Here is a 25,480-nt window from a genome sequence, read left to right on the forward strand (position 1 = left end):
CGATTGCATAATTCTTCTTATTCTGGCATGACCTAATTTTTTATTTGTTTTATATAATTTTGATCGTTACTATACCAAATGAAAAATTAGTTTGGTGGATACATCGCTAGTTTCGTTTTAATTACAAGAGTTTCATGATAAATGACATGATAGAGGTTTTTAACTCTATTAATTAAGTTTCTTTTCATGTTAATAATAGAACGATTAAAAATATTAGTTATTAAAAGTATTAGAAACATAATTGATAATTATAGAAACACTTATATATATTTCTGTGATGAGATATTTATTTATTATGGAATAATATTTATTTATATCTAAATAAATCTTACTTACGATTTATTCATTATTACATGTACTTCATGATCAATACATCAATCTCTATGTTATAAAATATTGACAAATAGTAGTCAAAAATATGTATACATTTAAATTTGTTCTGCTCTTAATGGTTCTTCTATTTTACCAATAGATGTCGCATTTGAAGTCCTGATATTCCTTTCTATGTGGTCGTTTGTCAACGGTATCGATTCGATACATGTAAAGTTAGTAGTGAGCTTGCAAATTCGCAGACGGAGTGTCGTTTCTAACTGTAACTTTGTGTATCGAAAATTCGAACAGAATGGCAAGAATAGCAGCCATAAAACAATCTTTGGAAAAAGCGTTACACGATGAAAGCAAAACATGGGCAAAGTATCTAGGCAAAGTCGAAAAAAAGACAGGAGTCGATCGACTTTACGTTTTTTTAAGTATGGACGTTAAAATCATATACTTTGTAAGCTTTTTGTGGCAGTTTTTGTCTTGCTTGATAAACCAATTAATTATCACTTTACGTAACGAGAACCTAGTACAAATTTCTCTTGGAAACAATAATTTAATCGTAATTTTAAATTTAATTCTAAAAGTTTTCAAATTACGCACATTTCACTCGCATTTGACTATACTACAACGATATCGTATAGATTGTAGAATATAAAAGAACCTTGACAACGCGGTTATTTTATAGCATAAGATTCTACAAAAAGCATTCGATGACAATTGAATATTCATAAGTATAATAATAATAAAGGGAATGGTCGAGTTTTTCCGCATTTATGTAACATACACATTTTACTGTATCACAATAAGATTCTTGCAATTTACTTAGAAATTTTGCTTACAATAATTAATTTCACTTGGATTTTTTTATAATGTTGTTTAATATTTTTTAGGTTTTGTTGGATTTACAGCATTATATTTGGTGTTTGGTATTGGTCAGCAGTTAGTTTGTAATATCTTTGGATTTATATATCCTGCTTATTGTTCTATGAAAGCCTTGGAAAGTCCAAAGAAAGAGGATGATACAAAGTGGCTGACCTATTGGGTGGTTTTTGCAATTTTTACAATCGTTGAATTTTTCGCAGATTATATTTTATGCTGGTTTCCAGTCTATTGGCTGTTCAAGGTACTTTGTTACATTTTAATTATATAAATATAAAATGTAAATCATATACTTATTATATTGTTGGTTTTTACAGTGTCTCTTTTACATTTGGCTAATGGCACCTATTGAACGTAATGGTTCCTTAATATTATACAACTGTATTATTAGACCAAACTTTTTAAGATATCATCACAAAGTTGATGCATTGATATCGTCTGCTCAGGATGCTGGTATATTTTTTATGACAAGATATATATATGTACATAGTTAATACTTTAATACTTATTACAATCTACTAATGAAAATACTTTTATTTCAGCTGTTAAAGCTGCAGCAAATGCTTTGCTGACAGAAAAGCAGGAGTAATATTTATAACTTTGAATTCCTGGAGGCTTAAAAAATATGCCTTAAAAATTTTTACTGTTTTCTCGTCTCGTCCATTTTTAATAAAAAGGAAACTGCAATATATTTGACAGTTTTAATTTCCTATATATAATGTTTATATAGTAGTATAAATTTTATAGTCAATTGTGCCTATTATCAAGATGTTATAAAATCCAATTACACATGTTATTGTGTATCTTACAAATTTCTATAGCTTGTCAGGAATGTAGTTCATCAGATCACAAAATTTTGAATGAATGTAATAAATACATAATACTGTCATAAATGCAAATAAAAATTGTATGAATACATAAAGTTTATAAATACAAGTCTTACAAAAATGGCTGTGTAATGTTACATTCTGTAGCAAGATTTTTACATAAGCCAAGCCAATTTAGTAATATTGAACAAATAATTCTTACAATATCATTTGTGATTGGATATTGATGATATTTTAGGCAGTTATAAGCACTATTTGAGCAAATGTTTTCTATCGTAGTATAATTGTCTGTATAAAGATATTTTTATGCCATGATATTACAGTTATAAACAAGGTGAATATTTTTAGTGTTGGAAATGAGTGTATAATGATTTGTAAAATCACCAAACAAACGACTTCTGTAAAAAATACGTAACGAATGACGAGATTTATATTTGCAATTTTGTAAGTGAGGGTAGGATTAGGTAATATAAAGATTGAGAATATGTCATAAATCATGATACATGTGTATGATGTATGGATACTAAAAATTAATGAATTGTAGGTAAGCGCAAAATTTTTGAAATGATAAATTAGATATTAATCTTGCACAAGTATAAAGACAAGCTTTTATATGAGCTTTAAGTATATTTGTAGCGCCAAACTTATATTTGAGCAGACGTTATTATCTTATAAGAGGTTGAAGAAATATGTGGCATTTTGCGACTGACCAGTCGTATCTTAACAATCGGGAGACAATGTCAGGTCATTGTTGATCCATGCCAAATTCGCGTATTCAGACCTTATAAAATAAAGTGTAAGAGGTTCCATTATTCTTAAAATAAATTCTATACATTTGAAATATTTACGGTTTATTTTCAAAACTAGAAAATTTTCAATACAAATGGAAACGTAAACATCGAGTGAGCGAGACGGAATAAAAACAAATACATTTTCGTTCTCAAGCCAATAAATCGACAATATATCTTGTGACAAGGTCAGTGCACTTTTTACAACACAACTCAGGTCCGAATTGACCATGTACCGTCGGTGAACTAATACATTTTACGGTAATAAGTGAAAAATAATCTGTTTTTTTTATATTGTTCCTGCTTATACAAGTCGACTGGTCAGTCGCGTTTTAAACATCTTCGCACTGAAGAGTTTCGCTGACTCCTTGTTATTGTTTCTGTTGAAAATCTTAGTCCAACGTTAATATTACAAGCCAATAGGTATGCTGAGACTCCTATTCACTAATAATTTATTATTCCATTACATTTTATTCAATTAAGAAGACATAATTATATTTAAGTATACAGATTTATTATTGGTTGATAAAATCTCAATAAATGTGTTTTAGGTCAATTCAATAAAGATATCTTTTATTTCATATTCTTTAAATGAGCACTTGATTTTTGTACAGTATTCGCAGCGCTGATATGTTACAAATGATAATCTGTTTCTTCTAGTGTACTTCTACAATTTAATAACGGTAAAATTAATTAAATAATACATACATATAAAACAATTGAAATAACAAAAATACGTACATCTCTTTGAAGTGTAATTTTTCTGCTGTTAGTGCAAGTTTCCTAATATTTCGAATAGTGCAGGCGGCGGCGATTTGCACTTCCGGGTCATCTGATCCCACCAAACGTAGCACATGCTGTAAATTTTTAATATAAACACATCAACAATTGTAGAACACGTAGAAATTATAGGATAAATGGCTTTAGGCCGTTTTAAATAAAAACCTTGTATAAATCTGTTGAAGAATTTTGACGAAACATTGTTATTACCTTATATTTGTTAATATCGCACGGTTTTCATCTTAATAATTTCTTTATTAAAAAATAATGTAGAAATGGCGTAGTCGAAATACTTTTTATGTGGAAAACATTACTGTACATACTACATACCTTTATAACACCGGCAGAGTGCATGGTGATGCAGTTCATGGGCTCTTTACTCAAATGATACGCGGCTATGCAAACTCCCCTAAGAACATTTGTATTTTTGCTAGTCATGTAGTCAATTAATGGTGCAACCGCGTGCAATCGACCAAATTTAGCATTATTCTCCCCCCATTCGCAACAATGAGCTATGGCTAAGGTCAAATTTGCACGCAAATCTTCATTTTCCTAAAAGAGAATAAAATGTTAAATTGAAATAAAGCATTAATATATTGATTATTAAATTAAATAGTTCTAAATATTCAGGGGTTTAGTAAAATGTCGTTATTTCTATGTGTTAAGAATTACTTGAATAAGAAATTTGAATCAGTTCATTTTCGGACAAAAAGAATAATAAAATATGTTAATAAACTTGAAATTATAGATAAAAGCATGCAAAAATGTTAGGAAATTTATTTACTGTTTGGACTTACTGGATTCTCTCTCTCTCTCTCTCTCTCTTTCTATTTTACATAACAATAAAAACGTGATGATATACATTATGCATTAAAAATATACTTTTATCATAAATATCATGAGAGGGATATTTTAAATTTCTGTGGAAATTATTTAAATTAAATCATTCGAACAAAAATGATTTGAAACAAAATGAAGAAAAAAGAAACGTAATAAGAAAATATCATTCCCAATCTCAAAATATTTTAACGAAATACTTCCATTAGTACAACACATAAATTCTAACTGTCACTTGATATCTGATCTGTAATATGTTAACATGCTTCCTTCTTCTTAAACTAGAAAGATTGACCCTCTGAAAGAATCTCAAAAAATGCCGAAAGAATTGTTAAAATTCTTTGGATATTCTGCAGGAAAGAAGAAAGAAAAGGTGTAGCGCCGAATAAAGATCGCAAAAATTACCGTGGACACAAGATTCGCCAGTTTCTCCACTACTCCATGATCGCTGAGAATACCCAAATTTTCCGGGTCCGTAGCGATTCCGGCAATAGTGGCACATACTGCGCTCAGTACTTCAGTATTGCTACTTTCAAGAAGACTGACTGTAAGCTCCAATCCACCTACAAATGCCCGTACCATTTCTGGAGAGTCTTTGGCATATTTGATACAGGATACCAATGCGAGGCAGGAGTTTCTTTTGATTATGTCACTAGGATGTTTCAGCAATGACCAGACCAGTCGAACACCATCATTGATGTGCTCTGGATCGTTGATGATGTCCATGCATTGTTCATTTTGCGCGCACTCCTTTATCACCAATGGTATGTTCTCCAATAAAGGCTCGTACGTAGAGCTTAATAATTTGATCTACACAGTGATTTAGATCTTATTAATATTTTTACTGCCATATGTTGACGATGATCATACTTGTTGGACCACGAATGATTTTTCAAATATATTACAGGAGAATTGAGTGACATTTTTCTTTTCCTTTAATGTGTATTTCATACTATATCTCATTCTACTTTTGTATAGATTATATACAGTTCAAAACTGAATTTTCTAGCTCATATTTAACTTCAAGTTAAAATCTCAAAAGTACAGACTTTCTAAAAGAATTCTAAAGAAATTCTAAAAGAAGATTCAAATTAAAATGAATGCCATGAATTTTGCGTTTACTTTGTTATGTATCTATTACGTTGCTTCACCGCTTCTTTCTAATACTTTTTCAGCTACTGTAACTCAAATCTACAGAGTACGTGCGAGAAAACTTTATGGGATAATTTAAGGAACAAAGACGAAATCGGCCTTAAAATATTGAATCAGAGGATTAAAACGAAGATAATGGCCACTTTAAAGTAGCAAATAGAGATTAGAGATACTCAGAAGTACCGAAGGGTATTAAGAGCCAAGATTAGGAAAATAATGATAATACCTCTCATCACAGATAAAGAAACAACTATAAACAACTAAAACCCGTAATCCATATTTTGATTTAACATATTAAATTCAGTAGAGCGACGAGATAAAAATATTTCCATAAAGAGAAATAAACGTAGAATCACCAGATTTGGCAAACCATCGTTGATCCTCAGAACATCTCTGTTAGCAGGATCTTTACAACATTCCGCCAGTGCTCCTACAACATTCGCCTGCACGTCATCATCTTCGTGTTCTTCTAAAAATGGCACTAAAGCAGCGACCAAACCATTTTGATTGAATCTTATTACGTTCTCTGGACTTATGGCACATTTCCATATTCCGCCTGTGACTGCAGCTAACAATTGTTTATTAGCCCGGACTTCTTCGCATTGTAAAAGCTTGCACAATATATCCAGACCAGATGTCTGGCGAACCATGTCCCTGGCAATTTTGTTTGTTCCACATTTGAATATCGCCAGAGCGCAATTTTCTTTCAACTTAATATTGTCACTTTGCAGGTGTCGTACAACGTCACAGATAATATCTGTGGTCTCGAACGCTTTGCGAAATACGTTCTGTAATTGTGAAGGAATTATCGATGGACATATGTAAGTTGATAAATGTTTTATAAATTTTTAGATAAGGATTTGCTTATTATCTCGTTTATCGCAAATATATAAACAGCATTTATGCAATAGTATCAATCTTGATAATAGATAATATGTTGAACATTGATAAGAAATATTCGTATTATTGAATATTGATGAGAAACAAAAGATAATTGTTATATAATAATTCTGTTTATACTGAGAAAGTTATATTAGAAAATAAGATACACTATATCATATAAAATATACCACCCATGTAAATATCATATAAAACATGCATCGAAATTCGTGAATTAAAACACTTAAGTAAAAATATAATAAAACCGAGTTAAAAGAATTAAAGATCCAAAATATTTTAAATTTTAGTGTTCACAGATTGCAAATCAGGTATTTTGACTTTTATCATGGAATATTACCTGAAATTCTCAAATATCCACGTTTGAAATAACAGTTTAACATTTAAATCTCATTTACCTTAATTGCACATTGTTGAACAGCTCCCATCATCGGTACTACAAGAGAAGTGTGATGTGATTTCAGGAAACGTTCCATGAGCTTCACCACACCAAACTTGTGAAGTACGTCTCTCACTTTCGGACTACTGCTCAGAGAATCTAAAACTTTAGCACAGCCTATGGCAACCGCAACTAATTCCTTGTTAGTTTCGTTCAACTCATTGTACGATGTTCGAAGAATAGAATCTGGCACGTCCATCACATCTAACTATTAAAGGTTACAATTTTTTTATGATATAAAATCTTCGTTATACGATTATTTCGTTGATGATATGCTAAGAATTCCAAAAAGTTTCATAAGAGGCTTCATAAGAAATTTCGCAAATAATTTCATTGATCACAAAATCAAAAAGTTAAATAAATATTTAAGAAATTATAAACTGATTAAGAAAGCTTACAATGAGAGGTATGCCTCCTCGAATTCGTATTTGTTTCCTTGCTTTCCTAATTCGTGCAACAATAGCCATAGTTTCTGCAGCTAAAACCTTCGCAGCAATAGAATAGAACGTCAATATAAAAATTATTCTCATTATTTCTATGGCATTCATAGTATCTTTAAATTAATGTAACTTATTTTGTATTGAGCTTTATTGGAAACGAATCTTATTACTTTATTTTGTGAATGAATTTTTCATTAGATTTGTTCAAAAAAGTGTACTATCATTATTATTGTACAAGAGGAATAAAATTATAAATGTTCTTGTGCAAATGAACGATCAGTGAAGTATAAGAAAGTATACTGAACGAGCGAAAAACTAACTTGAATGTCTCTAGCTGGATGCTTTAACATTTGAATCAACGGTGTTACAATACCAAGATCGATTAGGTGCCGTCGCATTTCTATAGATGACACGATCTGGAGTAAAACCGACAGGGAGCCATTCTGGCATTTTAAATCTCTCGTTTCGAGTAGATTCACCAGAATCTCCAGACCTCCCATCTCTCGAATCGCCTTTTGTATAATCTGTTATCGTAGAAAATTAAAGGTGCATTTTATTTGTCCTGTTTTATTAACTCTAATTATGGAGTATATTTTTGGAAAATTTGAATTTCTAATTGTCTTTAATTAATACATTAAGAATTTCTATGAAAAAGTTCTCCCCCTATTTCTTTCTCCATTATTTCATTCTAGATTATTTAATAAAAGTAATAATAAAAATTACATTATTTAATATAAAATAAATGAAATAAATTTAATGTAAATATAATCGATAGTCAAAGTAGATTCTTAGTTTTCTAGTCGTCGGCACCCGGTATTACGATATACGATTAATTTTCATTTTCGTATGCAATACAAGTAACAATGATTAAATATCGTATAATTTTTTGAGAATATTTCACGCGAATGAATCGAATGTTGTAGAATTAATTCTAAATTCTTCGACATGTGAATTCATCAAATCTTCGCTTGGAAATTTTGTGCTTAATAATTAAAATTATAATTATATGGAATAAAAACTAAGTGAATTACCCTATTGGTCAGATCATAATCTTTTAAAAGACAAACAGCCACCATAGTTGCGGTTTGATTACCCGCTTTCATGTATCTGATAAGCTTCTGTATGTGCCAAAACTCTGATGGCACTTCCGGAGCTTCATCCTGCACGTATCTTAATTCATCGTCACTTTCTGATTCAGGTTCGTCATCTGTACTTTCTTCCTCCTGTTTTTCGCTGATGTAACGGACTCGAGGACCGAATGGTTGTCCAGTGACTGCTGATATTAGTGGCTTCGATGGTTCTTCCGGTTCGATTACTTCCAGCATATCCGGCTCGATTCTTTATTCGAAAAAAAAGAAAAATAGAGAAGATCAAAATGAAATGTCATAATTGTAGATAGTTGAAATAAAATCATAGGTTTCTTTAATTAAGCGATTAAACGCATAATGCAATTATTTAATTACGAAATATCGTGATATTACAAATACTTACATATGTTAAATACTAAGGCTGTGAGACAAAAAATATTAAAAAACAAATAACTCTGTGAAATGACGGCTCTGGAACAAAAGGTATTAAATAATAAGTAGAAGCATGAGTGTTGCAAACGTTATATAAAATTTGTTTTAGCACTTTGATGCGTTACAAAATGAAAATGAAATATTTATGAGATGATTGAGATTATAAGACGTATCGTTTTTTATTTACTCGGAAACTTATTTCATTTTTCAATTATTAATTTATCAAGTTTGACAATAAATAAGTAATCAATCGTCATTTACCACCAAGTATTTCTATAGACACGTTAATATAGTACAATACTATATAATTAAATACTATAATTTATGTTTGAAGTACAGTGATTCTAAACTTACGTTGGTGGCGGTTCGATGGATATTTTCTTGGCATCTTTTTTCCGTTTCGGTGGCATAATCTTCTATTTCCAACTACAAAGAACGATGAAAACGTTGAAAACCTTGTTTCGTGTGGATAGGATAAAGTACCCTCTTTGTTTTGGACGCTTGGATTAAGAAATTTGTTAAGCTCCTTGTGCACGCAGCTATCGATCAAACAATTCATTACCATGTACAGCCCATGTAGGCATCTGTTCTGCGAATGATATAAAATTAATTTTATTTAATTTTCTTTCTTATGATACTTATTTACACGTCTAAATACTTATGTTTATATATATCGTAAATGTGCTTTAGTTAGCAACTTCTTCTATAATCTCTATCAAAAGATGTATTTTCTTCTTAAATATCTTCGACGTGCATTTTTAATTTCGTTTAGTTAAATTACATACTTGGTATTACAATACAAAAGATTGATCACTCGCTCGATCGATCAAATCGTTGTTTACTGACCTGAATAAATCGATTAATCGGACATATTTTTGTTGTATCCTCTTTTATATACGTACATACTACGAGGGACAAACAAAGCAAAAATAAAATCGGAAAATTTAAAGCTATGTACATTTCTACAGCGCGTATACAGAAATGGACGATATATTAAAGTATAAACTCACATGGCAGATATATGACGCTGAAATTATTCAGTGTAAAATATTCTGAACGTAGCAGTACTTTGCCATACGATATTTATTTTTCGTTTAAATGACAGTTTCGTTTCGATTCTTCGCGTTCAGTCGATAACGTTCCAGGTTAATCGTGTCAATTGAGATTTACAAATGACAGAGTGAACATAAAAGCATTGATCGTTCGTCATTCTAAATTCTAGGTTAAAATTCTACAAAATTCCGGTCCATGTGTTCACTAATATCGAAACAAATATTTTCAGAACACATATATTCAAGCACAATAATGTATAATCATAATTGATGCATGGGAAAAGGAATTTACTGACCAAATATCGTTTTACGCAACTAATTAGATCGATGTAAAAGCATACGATGCACGTGACGTAAGCGTAAGGTAAGCGTAATAAATAAAATTAAGGGTGTTTTACTGTTTGATCTTTGGGAAACTCAATTTTGTTGTATTTTTTAAACTCTTATAGCTTCAAAATAAAAACCCTGGAGAATGTGGCAAGTAGTGGCTAAGATTTACATTTTTGAATTATTAGTTTTTTTATTTCAATCTGTTTACTGTTGCAGCCAAACTCATCGTAACTAAGAATCTTCGGATTCTTTTATCTTGTAATGTGTATCGTATCGTATCGTGTATGTAAGTCGTAAGTCATTTTTCTTACCTAAGAGAGCGCGTTCTACGGTATATAATACTGCCAATTTGTCTATTTCTTTTTAGCAAAATTTACAGACGTTACTGAAACATAGATAAATACAGTTTTTGCAAAATGTAAAATGCTAATGAAAAGGATTGTATAGATCATTAGTAAAAAAATGTAAAAAAGAATCTAATAATACGAGTCACTTTAAATGTTACAGAATGAAGAACTTTATGGAAAAAGGTGGAAGTACGGAAAATCTAAAAGCGGTTTGTAAAATTGCTAAGAAAATCAAATGTTCCGTATACACATATATGCTACTCCATTTTCAGTGGTGTTGCTTTTAATATCCTTGTCAATATGGCTTTGTATATGCCGCTGGGGATTTCGGTATAATTTGAAAGACCGAGAAGTAATTAATTACTTATATAAAATTATAATGCTGTTGAAGTATCTTTAATCATCATAATTGTGTTTTATACTTTTTAAATTAAATAAATGAATGGACACAGATTAATGACACTTATATAAACAACTTACACGTACAGATTTTATCCTGTTTAATTTTATACTTCATCGTCATTACTATGTTGAACATGCTTTTTTTGGGTCATATGCGATTTTATTGCGAACGTCCACGAGGAATTAAGAATTAAGAACCACATACTGTAACAGGTAAAAGCAATAATATTTATAAATATATATTGTTCATAATCTTTTTGGTTGATCTTTATTGAAAGGATAAAAAATGAAGAAATCGATTAATATTTTAATATACGTAAGAGAATATATTACACATTAAAGTTTTTACAAAATGTATTATTACTTTATAGCCACAGCATCGATTATCACAGTACTTTTATTATCTTAATTCGTTAATCGATCAAGAAATATTTTCTTTATATTGTTATGAAAATCAAGGAATATTTAAATTGAAAGTAATTTATCTAATAATGTAAATAAATAGAGCATTCAAATGAACCGCGCTTAGAAACTGAATATGTCGATCTATCGGAACGGTATACTTACATAGGTTATATTCACAATAGGTGATCGTACGCTTATTTTAATTTTTTCTGAATAACTATACGTGTTTAATCAAAATTCAAGGTATTGTATCAAATGATCTACTAGATTAATATTGAAATTAATTTAAATAATAAACGTAAACAGTACTTTTAACATTTTTGATACATTACTAACCTATCAGTGTAGTGTTATTTAAATTCAACATAATTATTGAGATAAAATATATTATTAAAGAAATTATATTAGAATGAATCCTATTTTATCTCTTATTGAAGAAATTATATTAGAATAAGTTAATGTCATATGTTTATTACTTACTGTTGTTTTATAATATCCATTTTATGTTAGTGAATACTTTTATATTATATGTATTAATATATTTTAATCTCATTGTAAAAGATAATTAAAATGCATATGCAAATGCAACGATTGATATAATAAACAAGGAAAATATTAATAAAGGTCTAATTCTGGATATCCTTTTCAGATGGGAATGCGTAAACATGCTCAATTTCTTGCTCGGACAGTTATGGTTCAAGATAATAATGTAGAAAAAGCTTCTCGTTTGTTAAATAGCATATTGTCAAAAGAAGGTATTTTTGAACAATATAGACGTACTAGATACTATGAAAAACCTACCCAAACAAGAAGGAGAATTAATTTTGAAAAATGTAAAGCTATTTATACCGAGGACATGACTAGAAAAGTTCAGTTTATTTTAAGAAAAAATAGAGAAAATCCATATCCTGGCTCTGACTAAACTGTACTTATGTTTTAATTAAGTGTCTTGTATAATTTTAAAGTCATCTGTAAGTTTGTATGCATATGATATAGTGGTAAATATCCTTACTTTATGTATATTCTGTATAACTGGTTAAAAGACGTTAAATAAATTACAAACGTACGCCGTCGGTATGTCAGAAGCTGATACACAGAGTTCCATTTAATGTCACGTCTATCTTATCCTTAGCCAGTTATATCATTACATCTGTACCTCGTTTATGGTCATATGTCATATATTATTTCATGCTGAATCGGTAACGTCAGAAATTACACAAAAAATTACGGAAAAATAGAAGTTCAGAAGACGCGGAATAAGATGGTACGTTGGATATTACATCAACTTGTAGTTCTTGTATTAAACTACAGTTTCAAATAAATTGTATCTGAAAAGGAATACATATGCATATAATCCAAAGTATGATTTGTATCGTGGCGCCATCCTATGAACTACTTGAACCACTGATTTCTTTAAAACTTGATGGATAAGGGTCACTTTTCTGTTTGTACAATTTTTTAAACAATTTTCATCTCTGGTATAATAGATATCATTTTCATTTTAAAATTAATTATAAAGAACTTTTCAATGTATTAATGGAAAAACAAAATGTCGTTAAGATACACTGTAATTTCATAATTATCGATTTAAAAGGATATGAGATAAGGGTTCATTATTCAACATTTAGCCTTATTTTTATATATTGTTTCGTATCCAAAGTTACGAAATGAGAAATTTATGAAAATTAAATCAAATATAATACCAAAAATATCGTAAGCTACGATGCAACTAATTTTATAAAGTATTTGAAGTATATCGAATAAATATTATCAAAGGTGCCAGAATAAACAGCATGTTTTTGACAGATATTTTCAACGTTGTTTTCAACGTTGTAACTTCATTGACTGTTCTAATTTCAAAAAAACCTTTTACCGTAGTATTCTACGCATGTGAAACCAAACAATATATATATATATATATTTCCAATTTCTCACATTTACAAGGTGCTACACTGTATTAATTCTGTGACGTGTAACTGGAAATGACGAGTTTTGTCGCTTTTTAAATTTACATTTGTTTACAATAGTCAAGAAAATGACGTGTATATTACAATGGTAAGCGTTAACAATAAGCGTAATCTAGTTCTCATGGAAAATTACTTCTGGTTATTTTTAATAACGCTGTATTGTTCTTTAACGAGAATAGTTGAGCTAGTTATCGTTAGCTGCAATTGAAGCGATCTTGATATAATTTGCGAATTGATTAGCAAGTTGCAGCTTCGTATCGAAAGCGAAACGTAATGAAGCAGAAAGTTATCTTTCTCAGTATTATTTAGAGTTACAATATAAGACCCAAATTTTTTATTAAATCTTAAAAATAGATCAAATATGTTTGGATATGACCTTTAAAATTAAATCAGTATTTTCTTAATAATCTTAAAACAACGTAATCGTACGAAACGTACACACATACGCAAACATAGGAAAGTAACAGTCGTATTAAATTTCTTAACGTTATTTCTCCCTTATTATTAAGATTAAATGCTTGTAAAATTAAAAATAAAGTTTGTTTACCTAATCAATACATTATTTATAGTGAGTGATATGAATCGGAATAAATTGTGCGATCCGTATTAATTAAAACAAAGAAAATAATAATACACAGTATATAAAATATAATCAGTAATTACGCATAATATTTAGTGTGTGATGTGTAATGATACAATAACAGATGTATGTACAGGGTGGTTGGTAACTGGTGGTACAAGCGGAAAGGGGGTGATTCTACGCGAAAAAAGAAGTTGAAAATATAGAATAAAAATTTTTCGTTGGAGGCTTTGTTTTCGAGAAAATCGACTTTGAACTTTTGCTCGGTACGCGTGCACTTTATAACGCCTCGTTATAACGGATCTCACTGTAGATTGTTATCTCGATTGACGTTATTTTTAACATTTTTAAAATTTTTAAATTTTTAAATTTTTAAATTTAAAATTTTTTAAATTTAAATTTTTATTCTATATTTTCGACTTCTTTTTTCGCGTAGAATCACCCCCTTTCTGATTGTACCACCAGTTACCAACCACCCTGTATATAAGGAAGGAGATACCAATGAAGTAATAATGTTTATCAGTTTATAAGTAGACCGCAATTATAGTTTGATTTGTTTATGAGGAGTGTTCGCTTGCTTGCATCTTACACGTATATTGGCAAAATAGTTTATTATTCAAGAGTAATAAGACTACGTGTATATGTCTGCTATCTTGAAATATACTTTCTTCAGTAGTCTGTATATTTTCTCCTAGGGCTGAGATCCATATTTAGAACGTTGGTAATAAGAACGTAAACGTACTCGTGACGCGCATGATGGAATTATGAATCGTCTTAAATTTTAAATTTTCTGGTAACCTGCTATTAAAAATCCGATTATATGAATTAAACAGAGGGGAATTCTAAAATATAATCTTTTAAATAATTCAGTAAATCTATCGTGATATTTTATGGTTCTAAAATCTATACGTTTCTGTCAATATTTATAAGGTTTACGTTTTTCAAAATGCAATTTGTTTAATTTTTCTAAGGAAATGTTTAGAAAAAAAAATAGAAGATAAGCCATTTTACGATGTAAGATATCAAGTAATATTTTCACGTTAATTTAAGAAGTTACGGTCAGTTTATTAAAAAGGAGAAATGTCGTTCGTGCGTTATGTATCTATATCGGTCTTCTGCAAAAACATAGTCCGGGATGGTAAAACTTTTTCCAAGTAGCGCACCATTTTTCCTAAGTAATTTTCGTTATCTTTACTTTGGAAAGAACTTTAATCTAGTTTTTGAAATCATCTTACCAACTTCAGGTTCTCGACTAAAAAGATTATGAAATACAAAATTTTATTTCGTTTATTTTGGTTTTATGTTTAATTGATTCTTTGCTTCCACTGTATAAATATCTTCACATATCCAATAATTAACTTCTGATACGATAAGTACGTAAATAATGTTGAAGTTTACAAGACGAAAAATTCACCATAGTAGAAAGAGGACGAAACTCTCATTGTAATATGATGAAAGCATTAAGAAAAAATGATTAGGAGATTTTTACGCAATCGAAAGATACATGAAATTATTCGATTAAAATAAACTGAATAATGATTTTAATAAACTGAATAATAATTTTTTGTCCTGTCTACGCTGGTATTCCTGTTTTTCCTTCTTGGTAGGGAACTTGGCACCACTATCCATTCATTTTTGCTATCTATTCAATTTTCGCCAAGTTGGCGAATTCATTGCCAAGAAAACCGACAAAACGTTTTGTCTTTGCTCTGGTTTCAGCACGCGAGGTAGAAAACACGGAGAATGAAGTCAGAGTTTGTAAAAAACAATTCAACGAGATTTGTCTTCTTGGATGACAAGCGCAGATTAGGAAAGCAAGACGTGAAACGACGAATACTTTTATTAAAATTGGAAAGTTTTAAGAAAGAAAGTTAGAAATTGAAAGGTAAAATTACGATTCCATAGATTACATATTTCTTTTTCTTCTAACCGGTTTATTTATTTGCATTTTTTTATAGATTATCTTCTGACCGTCTACAGACTGTCAGAACTAGAACTTACAAGTCGTTCTAAGAAAAACAATTTTGCGCACACATTTTACGATCAGACGTTTGTCAAAGTGACGCACTAACTGTTTACAATCTGTAATTTCCTCGATAGAATCGTTCATTCAGATACGAATTTCGTTAATGATGATTGCATTATACAGGGTGGTTGGTAACTGATGGTACAACCGGAAAGGGGGTGATTCTGCGCGAAAAAAGAAGTCGAAAATATAGAATAAAAATTTAAAAATTTAAAAATTTAAAAATTTAAAAATTCAAAAATTTAAAAATTTAAAAATTCAAAAATTTAAAAATTTAAAAATTTAAAAATTTAAAAATTTAAAAATTTAAAAATTTAAAAGTTTAAAAATTTAAAAATTTAAAAATTTAAAAAATTTAAAAAATAACGTCAATCGAGACAACGATCTACAGTGAGATCCGTTATATCAAGAAAAATTTTTATTCTATATTTTCGACTTCTTTTTTCGCGTAGAATCACCCCCTTTCCGCTTGTACCATCAATTACCAACCACCCTGTATAATATAGTTACGATATTTTGCTTCGATCTTTCTATCTTTCGTCGCGTTTTCAAAAATATGAATTTGCATTTTGGTACAATCAGTAATAAATTATTATTCAGAAGGGATCGATCGATGTTAACGAGATTCAAATGCAGTAACGAGGAAAGAACTATAATAGATTCTGTATAGGAGCAGACGAGAAAAAGAGTGAATTGCGCGGACAAGGGGAAGAAACGACGAAACAAACAATTTATAGAAGAATGTAGAGAGGTTGAACGAGAAAAATAGTTAACTAAACTAACTAGCAATTAATTGGAATTTAATAAAAATTAATTAAAATTGATAAGATTCTCGAGTATTTCGAGTATCTCGAAATACCGAAATTACCTTTAAATTTTTGTATTTATGAATAGATATATCGATTGGTACACATTGTACGGTACTGCACTGTATTGAGCAACCCGGGAAGTTAGTTTCGATTTATATTTCGATGCTCAGGTTTTTCGGTGAGAAACTTTTCAATATAATCTTTCATGTCGACCAAATTCCATAGAAAACGAAACGAATTTTCCAGGCAACCCAATATTTATATATTGATTTTATTGGCTATGCCAATAAATGATCAAAATATAGAAAGAAAAAGGCAGATTTATCTATCGTCGTGTTTCATAAAAAGTCGGTCACATTGCATGGTATAACGATGTCAACTGACAATTGGTGAGTCAGAGCGTGAGCGTGAAAATTGGCAAGTCGAGGATTTGAAGATGGATAAGGGAGAAGCGGAGGGTAGTGTGCAAACGGACCGATATAGAGAGTACGAAGAAATGGATAGTTTCCCGAGAGAGAGACAGAAAGAGAGAGAGAGAGAGAGAGAGAATTCCAGTTCCAGGCAAACTGTCTTGCCAGCAGTTCGAAGATAGTTTCGGTCCAGATTCCTCGGAGTTAGGCCAAACCGCGTTTCCAACCAAAACGTCCACTGTTTTCAACGGAGTCGCTTCTCCACGTTGACTTCGAAACGAGCTTCTTCCGAATGCTGAGTGTTGGATTTCCTGCGTAATCAATTCAACGAATACGATGGTTCCTCTTCTTTTCTAATTGTTGTTTGTATTAGACGTTTGTATCGGTAGACTTTATTCGATTACACGACAATTTTTCGCTAATGTTCGTGTCAATGATAGAAATTGCTTTTTCCTTCTAAAAAGTAAGTTGAATCTAGATACAAGATTTTAGAAATACCATGGTTTCCATGTGCAATGAACAAACGATATTAGTAAATTAAGAGATTGTATTATTTAGCAATCGCAGTTTGTAGAATTCCTTTGGACAAACTGTTTTCGCAATTTTGCAAGTTAAAGTAAGAAAATACTACAAATTGACAGAATGAGCGAACATTATCCATAATCCATAGTGAGCAACGAAAATTATTAATCTGTCGAAATTTGTGAAAATTTTGCAAATAATCTTTTACAACTCGCGTCGCTGTTGTACAATGAACGCTTAAGAAAAAGGGAATGAAGTATTAGTCAATAATTTTTAAATTGTTTACGGCTGTCGTGTTGGCTTGCATGCAATTAACTAATTCGCAATGTATAAAATCTACTGGAAATGCTTTATTTGCTTTACTATTACATAAGAGAATTTATTAGAATTATTAGAACGACGTTTTCATAAATTATGGTATTTTATTAATATTAACAAGTTAATTGTGCAAGAGCCCTATGTGGTTATCTTAAATAGTAAAGATAGGATTCCAAACTTTGGGTATAGGTACAGGATAACACGTGCTGTTGCATAATATACATTACTGTTTCCCTTTCATTTGATTCCTACAAATGTTTTCGAATGGAAATTTATTCTTCTGTGTGTTTATATATGCACATGTCATATTTATGTATACGTCCATGTGTACGTTATACAAATGTTCATCCTTCTAACGGGATGTTTGTTGTTCATAAATATTTTCATAGATTAATTCCAAATGGATTTCAATGTTTGAGTTGCAAAAGTGTCAGCTTTGACGTAAGAGAATGGCAAACATATTTTTAAGAACTTACACGGAATATCATAACTTAAATTTATTCTGAAAATATTTAGTGACCTTAGAAACTTTTACCTATCTTAGAAATAACGACGAAGTATATTTTTCATACTTTACCTTGTATATTCTTCTGTTCCAAGATTTTTTTCACTTCCTATTGAATATTCATGATTGTGCCTGATTTGATGACATGGGTAGATATATAACACCAGTCCCATAATTTATACATACATCCGTGACATATATATGGTTAATGATCCTACTCATTCGTGTTGTGAAATACTGGCAAATTGATAGGCTTTCGTACATTGTGTATGTCAATTCGTAATATCATTGGCAGAATATTTGATTCTGTTTATTTCTCAATTGCTTCTTTTATTTGTAAAACTAAACCTCTTTGTTATTCGTTAAGGTAACAGAACAGAATGAAAAGATTGTAACTTGCGATAAGACTACGAAGGAAATACGCTTTACATATTTCTTCAAAGTACAATCCTCAGATCCTTCGTTTTCTATCAATCGAGGCAAAAACCAATAGAATTTCCTATATTGCTGGAATTTCCTAAATTATTGCTTTTGTATTTCAGCCACTCTAAACATTTGAATAGATAAAAATTACTGCAAGATTTATCGCCGTGAGCTTCATTTGATTAAAGAGCCTAGTCAAAAGTGTCAGAAACAAGATTTCCGGGAAGGAAGACCGTGAGACAGATTTTCAACCGAGGCGGCAATCCCAACGCTCTTCTAACTTTTAGAGCGCTTCGTTGTGAAGCGATTACTCTAGTCCGTCAGCTCATGAATACCACTCGTTAGGCGTACGTGATGAGAGCAAAAGGAATCGTCGCGTATATCGTAAGGGGAAGGTTGAAAATTGCTTCGAAGCGCACGATTAACGTGGCAAGATCCGCCTTTAAATATGCCAATTCGATGGAGAACTTCGTTTATGATTGAAATACCGGCGGATCGCGAGCGTGTTTCTTGAAACTGGGACCTGACCCCGCTATAACGAGGCCGAACTTGAAGCAACAATCTCGTTTTGCAACTTGTTGCAGCTGTTCGTTTCGTACAAAGAGAATTAGAATTGGAAGATCCGATATCTTTTATTCGGGTTTCCAAATAATAAGGAATAGAGGATTATAAGAGTTTGAAGTAGAACTCGTTCTTTGCGTTAGGGACGAAGAGATGCTGGGGGAATTAGAATAGAAAAGTAAAAAGATCTGATCTTATCGGAGTTTCTAAATAACGAAGAATAAATAATTATGAGGCTTTAAAATAGGAACATCTTTCTTTACATAGAAGATATGGGGTTGTTAAGAGAGTTGAAATCGAAGAATGAAGTAAATCTGATTTCTACTATGAAAATTGTATCGATACGGCGTATAGTATGTAGTATCGTATGAATTGACTTTTAGAATAGAAAATTCTAGGATTGTCGAATAGAATCCACTTTTTGTGTATGCGAAATGTTGGGGCAATTGAAACTGTAGGAGAAAGTAAATCTCATTTTTTCCATCGAAATATCCAAATACATCGTGATTTTTCAATTTTCAGAGTAGAAAATCATAAGAGGTTCGAATAGAATTCTTATTCGATACATAGGAAATGTTGAAAGGATTGGGATTAAAAAGTAAAATAAAACGAAGTACATAGTGTCAAAGTAATAGATTATGTTAGTTATTATAAATTGGTTTCTTCGAAAATTATAAAAATGGAATACTAGCACACTAAAATATAATAAATGGTTATGGAGATGTCGTCTTCTGTATATGTAATAATAATAATAGCGATCATTGATAAATTTCTCTTAATCGATTATACGAGGAAATAGGTGAAAATTGATGTTTAAAATTGTGTTAATTATAGTCACTACAGCTCGAAACGGACTCTCGGGATAGAAATTTCAAAAATATTTTTTTAACGTTTAACGATTCACAGTTAACGATTGATTAAACATTAATAGGTTCAGCATTTTCAGTATTATATTTTTAACAGTATCTTCGGACTCGGTAAATGATTTTATACGAGTTTAGAATTAGATAACATTTAGGGCGCAATTTTAAAATAACGACGATTCGATGATTAGAATTTATAAATGAATCACATTTTAAAACGAAAGCTTCGGCTATTCGTAATTTCCAATCCTCGGATACTAATTTCAATCTGCTCTCAGGAAATTGAAAGACAAAAATATCGTGTAATCTTCCGCTACTAAAAAGAGCGCAATTGAGAAATGACAATCCCTGTCTGGGAAGAATGCAGAGCAGAGAACGGAACGATTTCACCAAACAGAAGTTCGATTAAACGAACGATAGAGGAAGGAATTGGGGAAAAAACCAATCTGCAAAGCGTTAGATTTCAGCTTCCTGAAATGTATTCTGCTGAAAGATCAAAGAGTCCTCTTGCAAATATCAGTTGGTTCCGCTAGAACAACCGCACTTTCAATCATTAAACCTGCCAGGCGATATCGTCGATTACTACACGTAGAAACTCATCATTAAACGTGTAGAAAAGATCCGTTATTCTGCACAATTTGCTTGTAATCTGTGAACGATTGCTGGTATCAAAGGCGCTCTTTACAAAGCGTAACTGATGTTAATTTTATTCGTTTTCTCTGTTTGGGTTATATCATTGGCAACATCGTTACAAAAATTGATTGATTTTAAAATTGCCAAAAAATAAGAATTTAAATTTTAATCTTCGTTTAAAACTTGTACTTCTGTGTTGATTATTAAATTCGAATTATCAACGATATTTTAATGGTTTTCGTGTAAATTATAAATTATCTTTCTCGAGTTTGTTTTACTTCTATCTATGCTAAAATTACGTGTTTTTAAAATCGAACGTGGCTAATTAAATATCATATTCATGAAATTATTAGTTTCGTATATTGGTCTTCTCCTTTTAGAGGATATTTTTAGTACAGTTCTTCTAATATTATTTCAAAATAAACACTACTCATTATACTTATAGACTTATACTATTTTAATGTAACTACAGGACAGCAAATAATAGTAAATAAAATACATTTGTCAACGTTACAATGTAACGAATGAACAGCTTATGGATGCTTCTTCTAAATTGAAGAAGATTAGAAAAAAGTGTAATGCCGGAAAGAAGAAGGAATTTCCATCGTCGATTTAACGATAAAAGATTCGAACCAGATAGAAACCTAATAAGAAATTATAATACACGTAGTGAATAGAAAATAGGTATTTTTAGAATTAAAAATTACCGAATACACTGAGCGAGAATTGTTTAAAACGAGAGCACCGTGCCTCTAAAAGTCAAATTTTTCAAGTTGTTTTCGGGGCCCATGACGAAAAGTTGTACGCTGTTTGTGACGCTTGAAATGATTTAACGGGGGCTGGGCCGGATAGAAAGAAGCTTCCACCGCGCTAGACAGGCAGGATATCAAAAAACTTTCAGGACAATATCTTTATCTCGGACGAGATATTCGCGTAGTTCTTTAAAAAAGTTCACAAGTTGGAATTAACCGGTACTTTATGACTGACTCTCTTTACACGACAAACACACTCGCAGTTCGTAAATCACTGGGAATTTAATGCGACTGTTTTCACATCATGATACTGCACGAAGTTTGACTTTAACACGGAGTAGACACTATTTAATCAATTTAATCGACAGTTACTTTGGAACGCGCTATTTGCCATCTTGATATTTCTGTGAAATTCTTAACGAAATTCTGATGAAATTCCTCTTTAAGCTTCAAATTATTTAGTATACTTACTTTAATATAGAAGAGTGACACGTATCAAGGATCGTCAGTATCAAGATATCCGCGAAAATTGATGGGAAATTCGGTTCCTATTTAGTCAAATTATATTATTTAAAAAGAAGAATGTTACGATTAAAGAAACTGTTTTATTGGTAAAGAATAAAAGACTCGTAGAATTCAGAGACCATTGACTGAATTGCAAAAGAATGATGTAACACTTTGTTATCGCTAAATAATTATTATAAGACAGACCGCTGCGATGCATTTCAGAAAAAATTCACGTGCTCCAGTTGTAATCTGGCTTTCCCTAATGTTATCATTTGCGGATAATTCCTTTGTACAACACTTATCAAACGTTGTTCTTTTTTTCGTAATATGTTTGCTAGTGGTAGAATAATAATGTCACGTATTAATGGTAGGTTAGATATAACTTTTATCATAAAATTAATCATACAATATCATCACCATTAATGACGAAATGTTCTTTTATCGGTAAGTATGTGTCATTAAAAAGCTATTAACGAGAGAGTAATTCTTTCACTGTTCTTATTTCTAATATTCTGTTTCAGGCCAGTGAAAAGTAGAGTACTATGTTATTCAGAAGTATCGCGTAGCAAGAAAAATTTCACATGATCACTCTTTTATATCCAACTGTTATATCATTTGTACAAAAACAACATGACCCTACACTTGTTTATTATTTATTTATTTGTTTATTATGTACAATTTTCAATCGTACATATAAATAAAAAATCTGATATTATATCAGTAAGACAGTTGATACGATTTAAATAATAGAACAACAATAATATAAAGAAAAAATATTCAATCCTATATAAAAGTGAAAAAAATTTCATTTATCATTCAACTTATAGCCTTATTTTTATTTTCAAATAATCATAGCAAAATAATGCAACTGCAATAGTATTAATTTTAATTATTTATTCAACATTTTGAATTATCACATCAGATTCGGTATTTCGTTTAAATCTATCTAATCAATTTAGAATTTATTAAGATACGAATTATGTGTGGGTAGAAGTTATATAGAGACAGTTGTGTATCAGTAAAGCAATGCACAGAAAGAATTTTTCAGTCTTAAAATTGGCCATTTAAGACTGAAGAAAAAAAAAGATTCAAAGACTCAAAAAAGGATTCAATGTTTCTGCTTATATTATAGTCTATTTTTAATTCGCAAAATGAAAATTATTTTTCAATTTTCAAGAAAATATTAGTTTAGATTAATTAAATTAAAAAAATGAATTGTTCAATGTAAACATTTTTTATTAAATTAAACTGCATCTGCCACGTTAAAAATGTAAAAAGAAACTTGATTCGACCATTACTTTTAGAAATAAAAATTCCTAACTGCAATTTTATAAAAATTCAAAGTTTCGTATTTTCTAAATATATTCTAAATTGAAAAAATAATAGCTTGAAATGCACTTAGTTTACATCATATTTCCATTGAAAAAAATTTCTAACATCGATGTTGTAAAGCTGTCGATGTAATGTGCAGAAATTCTATTAACTAAACGTAATATGAAATTAAAGTTTAAGAATTTATTTCTTTTGTTCAATCGAAAATAAAATAATTAAAAAATAAAATAAAATTGTCTTGTTGAAGGGCTATGCTCGGTAAATTAAAAATTCATAAATGTTGACATGAATAAATAAATTGTTATTTTGAAATGAAACTGATTGGAAAAGAGGAGTAGTAGTTTATAGAACGAGACATTTGAATAAAACTTTTCATGTTTAAAACATTTATATCTGACAAAAAGCATTACATCCCTGATGATCAGAAATTTTTTTATGCAGATACTATATTCTATTGTATAACTGGTCGTTGTTAATTTTCCGAATAATTTCTAGCACATTATTTTTGTTTATTTTATTTTGCAAATGACGAGGCATGCGATAAAGTTCGACTCGATTTTTTGTACGTATTGATATATAAATATCAATATTTTATTTACAAATCCATCCTCGCGTCATTTTATCTTTTTATTAATGGAATTTTTAAATAAGTGTCGTACGTTTGCAAGAATGTAAAATGAATTTTTCATTAATAACAAGAACATTCCAGAAATGATAACTATTATCGATAAGATTTATAGAACATCGCAGTTTCAAGAATCGTATGACTGGCTTTTTTGAAAGTGAATGAACGAAAGCCACTCCTGTGCCTCCCTCCACCGATGTCATTTATTATTTACGTAATACATCGTATGATCCTAACGTGATTGGTTCGCTAGAACTTCGCCTCACCTGATGATTTCGCTAGGAAAGATATCATGCAATGTCATGTACATACATTTGAATGAGATGGAATTACGAGAAATATATATATGTATCTTTTTTGATAATTAGATAGTTGAACTGATAGCTACTGATTACACATCAATATACATGCCATGAAACAGGTAATATTATGCAAAATTATGCAAAACGTGAATTTGCAAGAAAGACGTGAAAAGTGGTTCATTTAATTCCAAAGATAAATTTGATAAGAACAATTTCTACAGCTTTTATCTCAAGGATAGGAACATCTGAACGGTCCACGGGAAAAAGAGCCGATGTCAATTTTAACACATTTTCGTATGCTCTCGTGTATGCTCCTTATCACTGGCTGTGTCGTATTACGAATTAAAATTTTTCGAATTTCACCGTAGTTATAAAAGTTTGACGCGTAGAAAGGAAAATGGATGCCTTTCATTTTGTACAGTTTAATGTGTTATATTACTTGAAATTACAAGTAAAAGTTGAAAATCACGTAGAGTAAAACCATGTTTTATTTCGATAATTATTTTGAAATAGAGTTTGAAAATTTGTCAATCATAGTGGAACTTGGCTAATTCCGGAACGGGAGTAAATCATCAAGAGTTAAATTAAAGTTAAATTACACGTGAAAAGGAGTGAAAAATATCGACTACAACTTTTTCATAAGACGCTTTGTTTTCGAGAAAAATAAATTTCAAACGTATCACACGCGTATACCAAACCAGTTTTTAACTACACACGTTCAAGCTTTCTTGGCTTGATCCCTATTATTACATTTATCTGATGAAGTTCATTACAGTCTTAACTGTCATTGTTTATGAGCGCAACGTTTGTTTATTCATTTTCATACTAAAGCATTTGTATTAGGTTGTCCTATAAAAGTTTCTTTCGTTTTATGAGGAAATAATAGACGCACAACGTTTTTTGTTTTATATTATTTTGCCGAATTACGT

At 30.4% G+C, this 25,480-nt stretch overlaps 3 protein-coding genes and 1 long non-coding RNA gene across 11 annotated transcripts; 3 read left to right on the plus strand and 1 right to left on the minus strand.

Annotated features, from left to right (window-relative positions):
• The first annotated feature begins 532 nt into the window (after window positions 1-532).
• LOC126870945 (receptor expression-enhancing protein 5-like) lies at window positions 533-1,891 on the plus strand. Its single transcript, XM_050629191.1, has 4 exons — window positions 533-749; window positions 1,212-1,444; window positions 1,518-1,653; window positions 1,743-1,891. Exons 1-4 carry the CDS (start codon window positions 623-625, stop codon window positions 1,787-1,789), a joined length of 543 nt encoding a protein of 180 aa, XP_050485148.1. The 5' UTR covers window positions 533-622; the 3' UTR covers window positions 1,790-1,891.
• A 1,348-nt stretch (window positions 1,892-3,239) lies between these two features.
• Window positions 3,240-11,215, minus strand: LOC126870934 (armadillo repeat-containing protein gudu). Of its 4 annotated transcripts, none has more exons than XM_050629167.1 (10): window positions 11,096-11,215; window positions 9,235-9,469; window positions 8,392-8,698; window positions 7,681-7,884; window positions 7,319-7,405; window positions 6,880-7,128; window positions 5,941-6,372; window positions 4,838-5,242; window positions 3,926-4,147; window positions 3,240-3,672 (listed from the first exon to the last, which is right to left on the minus strand). In XM_050629167.1, the coding sequence occupies exons 2-10, from the start codon at window positions 9,288-9,290 to the stop codon at window positions 3,505-3,507; spliced, it is 2,130 nt and encodes a 709-aa protein (XP_050485124.1). In that variant the 5' UTR covers window positions 9,291-9,469; window positions 11,096-11,215; the 3' UTR covers window positions 3,240-3,504. The 4 variants fall into 4 exon arrangements, with proteins under 4 accessions (XP_050485124.1, XP_050485114.1, XP_050485104.1 ...); XM_050629157.1 differs by lacking the exon at window positions 11,096-11,215 and adding an exon at window positions 9,891-10,168 and having other exon boundaries at window positions 9,235-9,464; XM_050629147.1 differs by lacking the exon at window positions 11,096-11,215 and adding an exon at window positions 9,891-10,168.
• On the plus strand, window positions 5,048-11,224 carry LOC126870954 (uncharacterized). Of its 5 annotated transcripts, none has more exons than XR_007691478.1 (9): window positions 5,048-5,196; window positions 5,608-5,853; window positions 5,988-6,249; window positions 6,316-6,405; window positions 6,946-7,137; window positions 8,559-8,931; window positions 10,163-10,296; window positions 10,382-10,961; window positions 11,098-11,224. It is a non-coding gene; the product is annotated as an uncharacterized LOC126870954 (long non-coding RNA). The 5 variants fall into 5 exon arrangements; XR_007691479.1 differs by lacking the exon at window positions 11,098-11,224 and having other exon boundaries at window positions 10,382-10,555; window positions 10,770-11,062; XR_007691485.1 differs by lacking the exon at window positions 11,098-11,224 and having other exon boundaries at window positions 10,382-10,548; window positions 10,770-11,062.
• Window positions 11,225-11,501: 277 nt separating this feature from the next.
• On the plus strand, window positions 11,502-12,506 carry LOC126870948 (28S ribosomal protein S21, mitochondrial). Its single transcript, XM_050629205.1, has 2 exons — window positions 11,502-11,659; window positions 12,066-12,506. The coding sequence occupies exon 2, from the start codon at window positions 12,066-12,068 to the stop codon at window positions 12,336-12,338; it is 273 nt and encodes a 90-aa protein (XP_050485162.1). The 5' UTR covers window positions 11,502-11,659; the 3' UTR covers window positions 12,339-12,506.
• Window positions 12,507-25,480: the final 12,974 nt, after the last annotated feature.

Source organism: Bombus huntii, chromosome 1 (genome assembly GCF_024542735.1).
Source record: "Bombus huntii isolate Logan2020A chromosome 1, iyBomHunt1.1, whole genome shotgun sequence".
Classification (NCBI taxonomy): Eukaryota; Metazoa; Arthropoda; class Insecta; order Hymenoptera; family Apidae; genus Bombus; species Bombus huntii.

What these genes read in the sequence shown, in the direction of transcription:
- LOC126870945 (XM_050629191.1), top strand. Translation starts at nt 623, where the DNA reads ATGGCAAGAATAGCAGCCATAAAACAATCTTTGGAAAAAGCGTTACAC. An exon ending in TCGACTTTACGTTTTTTTAA is followed by an intron (nt 750 to 1,211) that starts GTATGGACGTTA and finishes AATATTTTTTAG; the next exon opens with GTTTTGTTGGATTTACAGCA. An exon ending in CAGTCTATTGGCTGTTCAAG is followed by an intron (nt 1,445 to 1,517) that starts GTACTTTGTTAC and finishes TGGTTTTTACAG; the next exon opens with TGTCTCTTTTACATTTGGCT.
- LOC126870934 (XM_050629167.1), bottom strand. Translation starts at nt 9,290, where the DNA reads ATGCCACCGAAACGGAAAAAAGATGCCAAGAAAATATCCATCGAACCG. An exon ending in ATTATGATCTGACCAATAGG is followed by an intron (nt 7,885 to 8,391) that starts GTAATTCACTTA and finishes CTACGATAACAG; the next exon opens with ATTATACAAAAGGCGATTCG. An exon ending in ACGATGGTTTGCCAAATCTG is followed by an intron (nt 5,243 to 5,940) that starts GTGATTCTACGT and finishes ATCACTGTGTAG; the next exon opens with ATCAAATTATTAAGCTCTAC.
- LOC126870948 (XM_050629205.1), top strand. Translation starts at nt 12,066, where the DNA reads ATGGGAATGCGTAAACATGCTCAATTTCTTGCTCGGACAGTTATGGTT.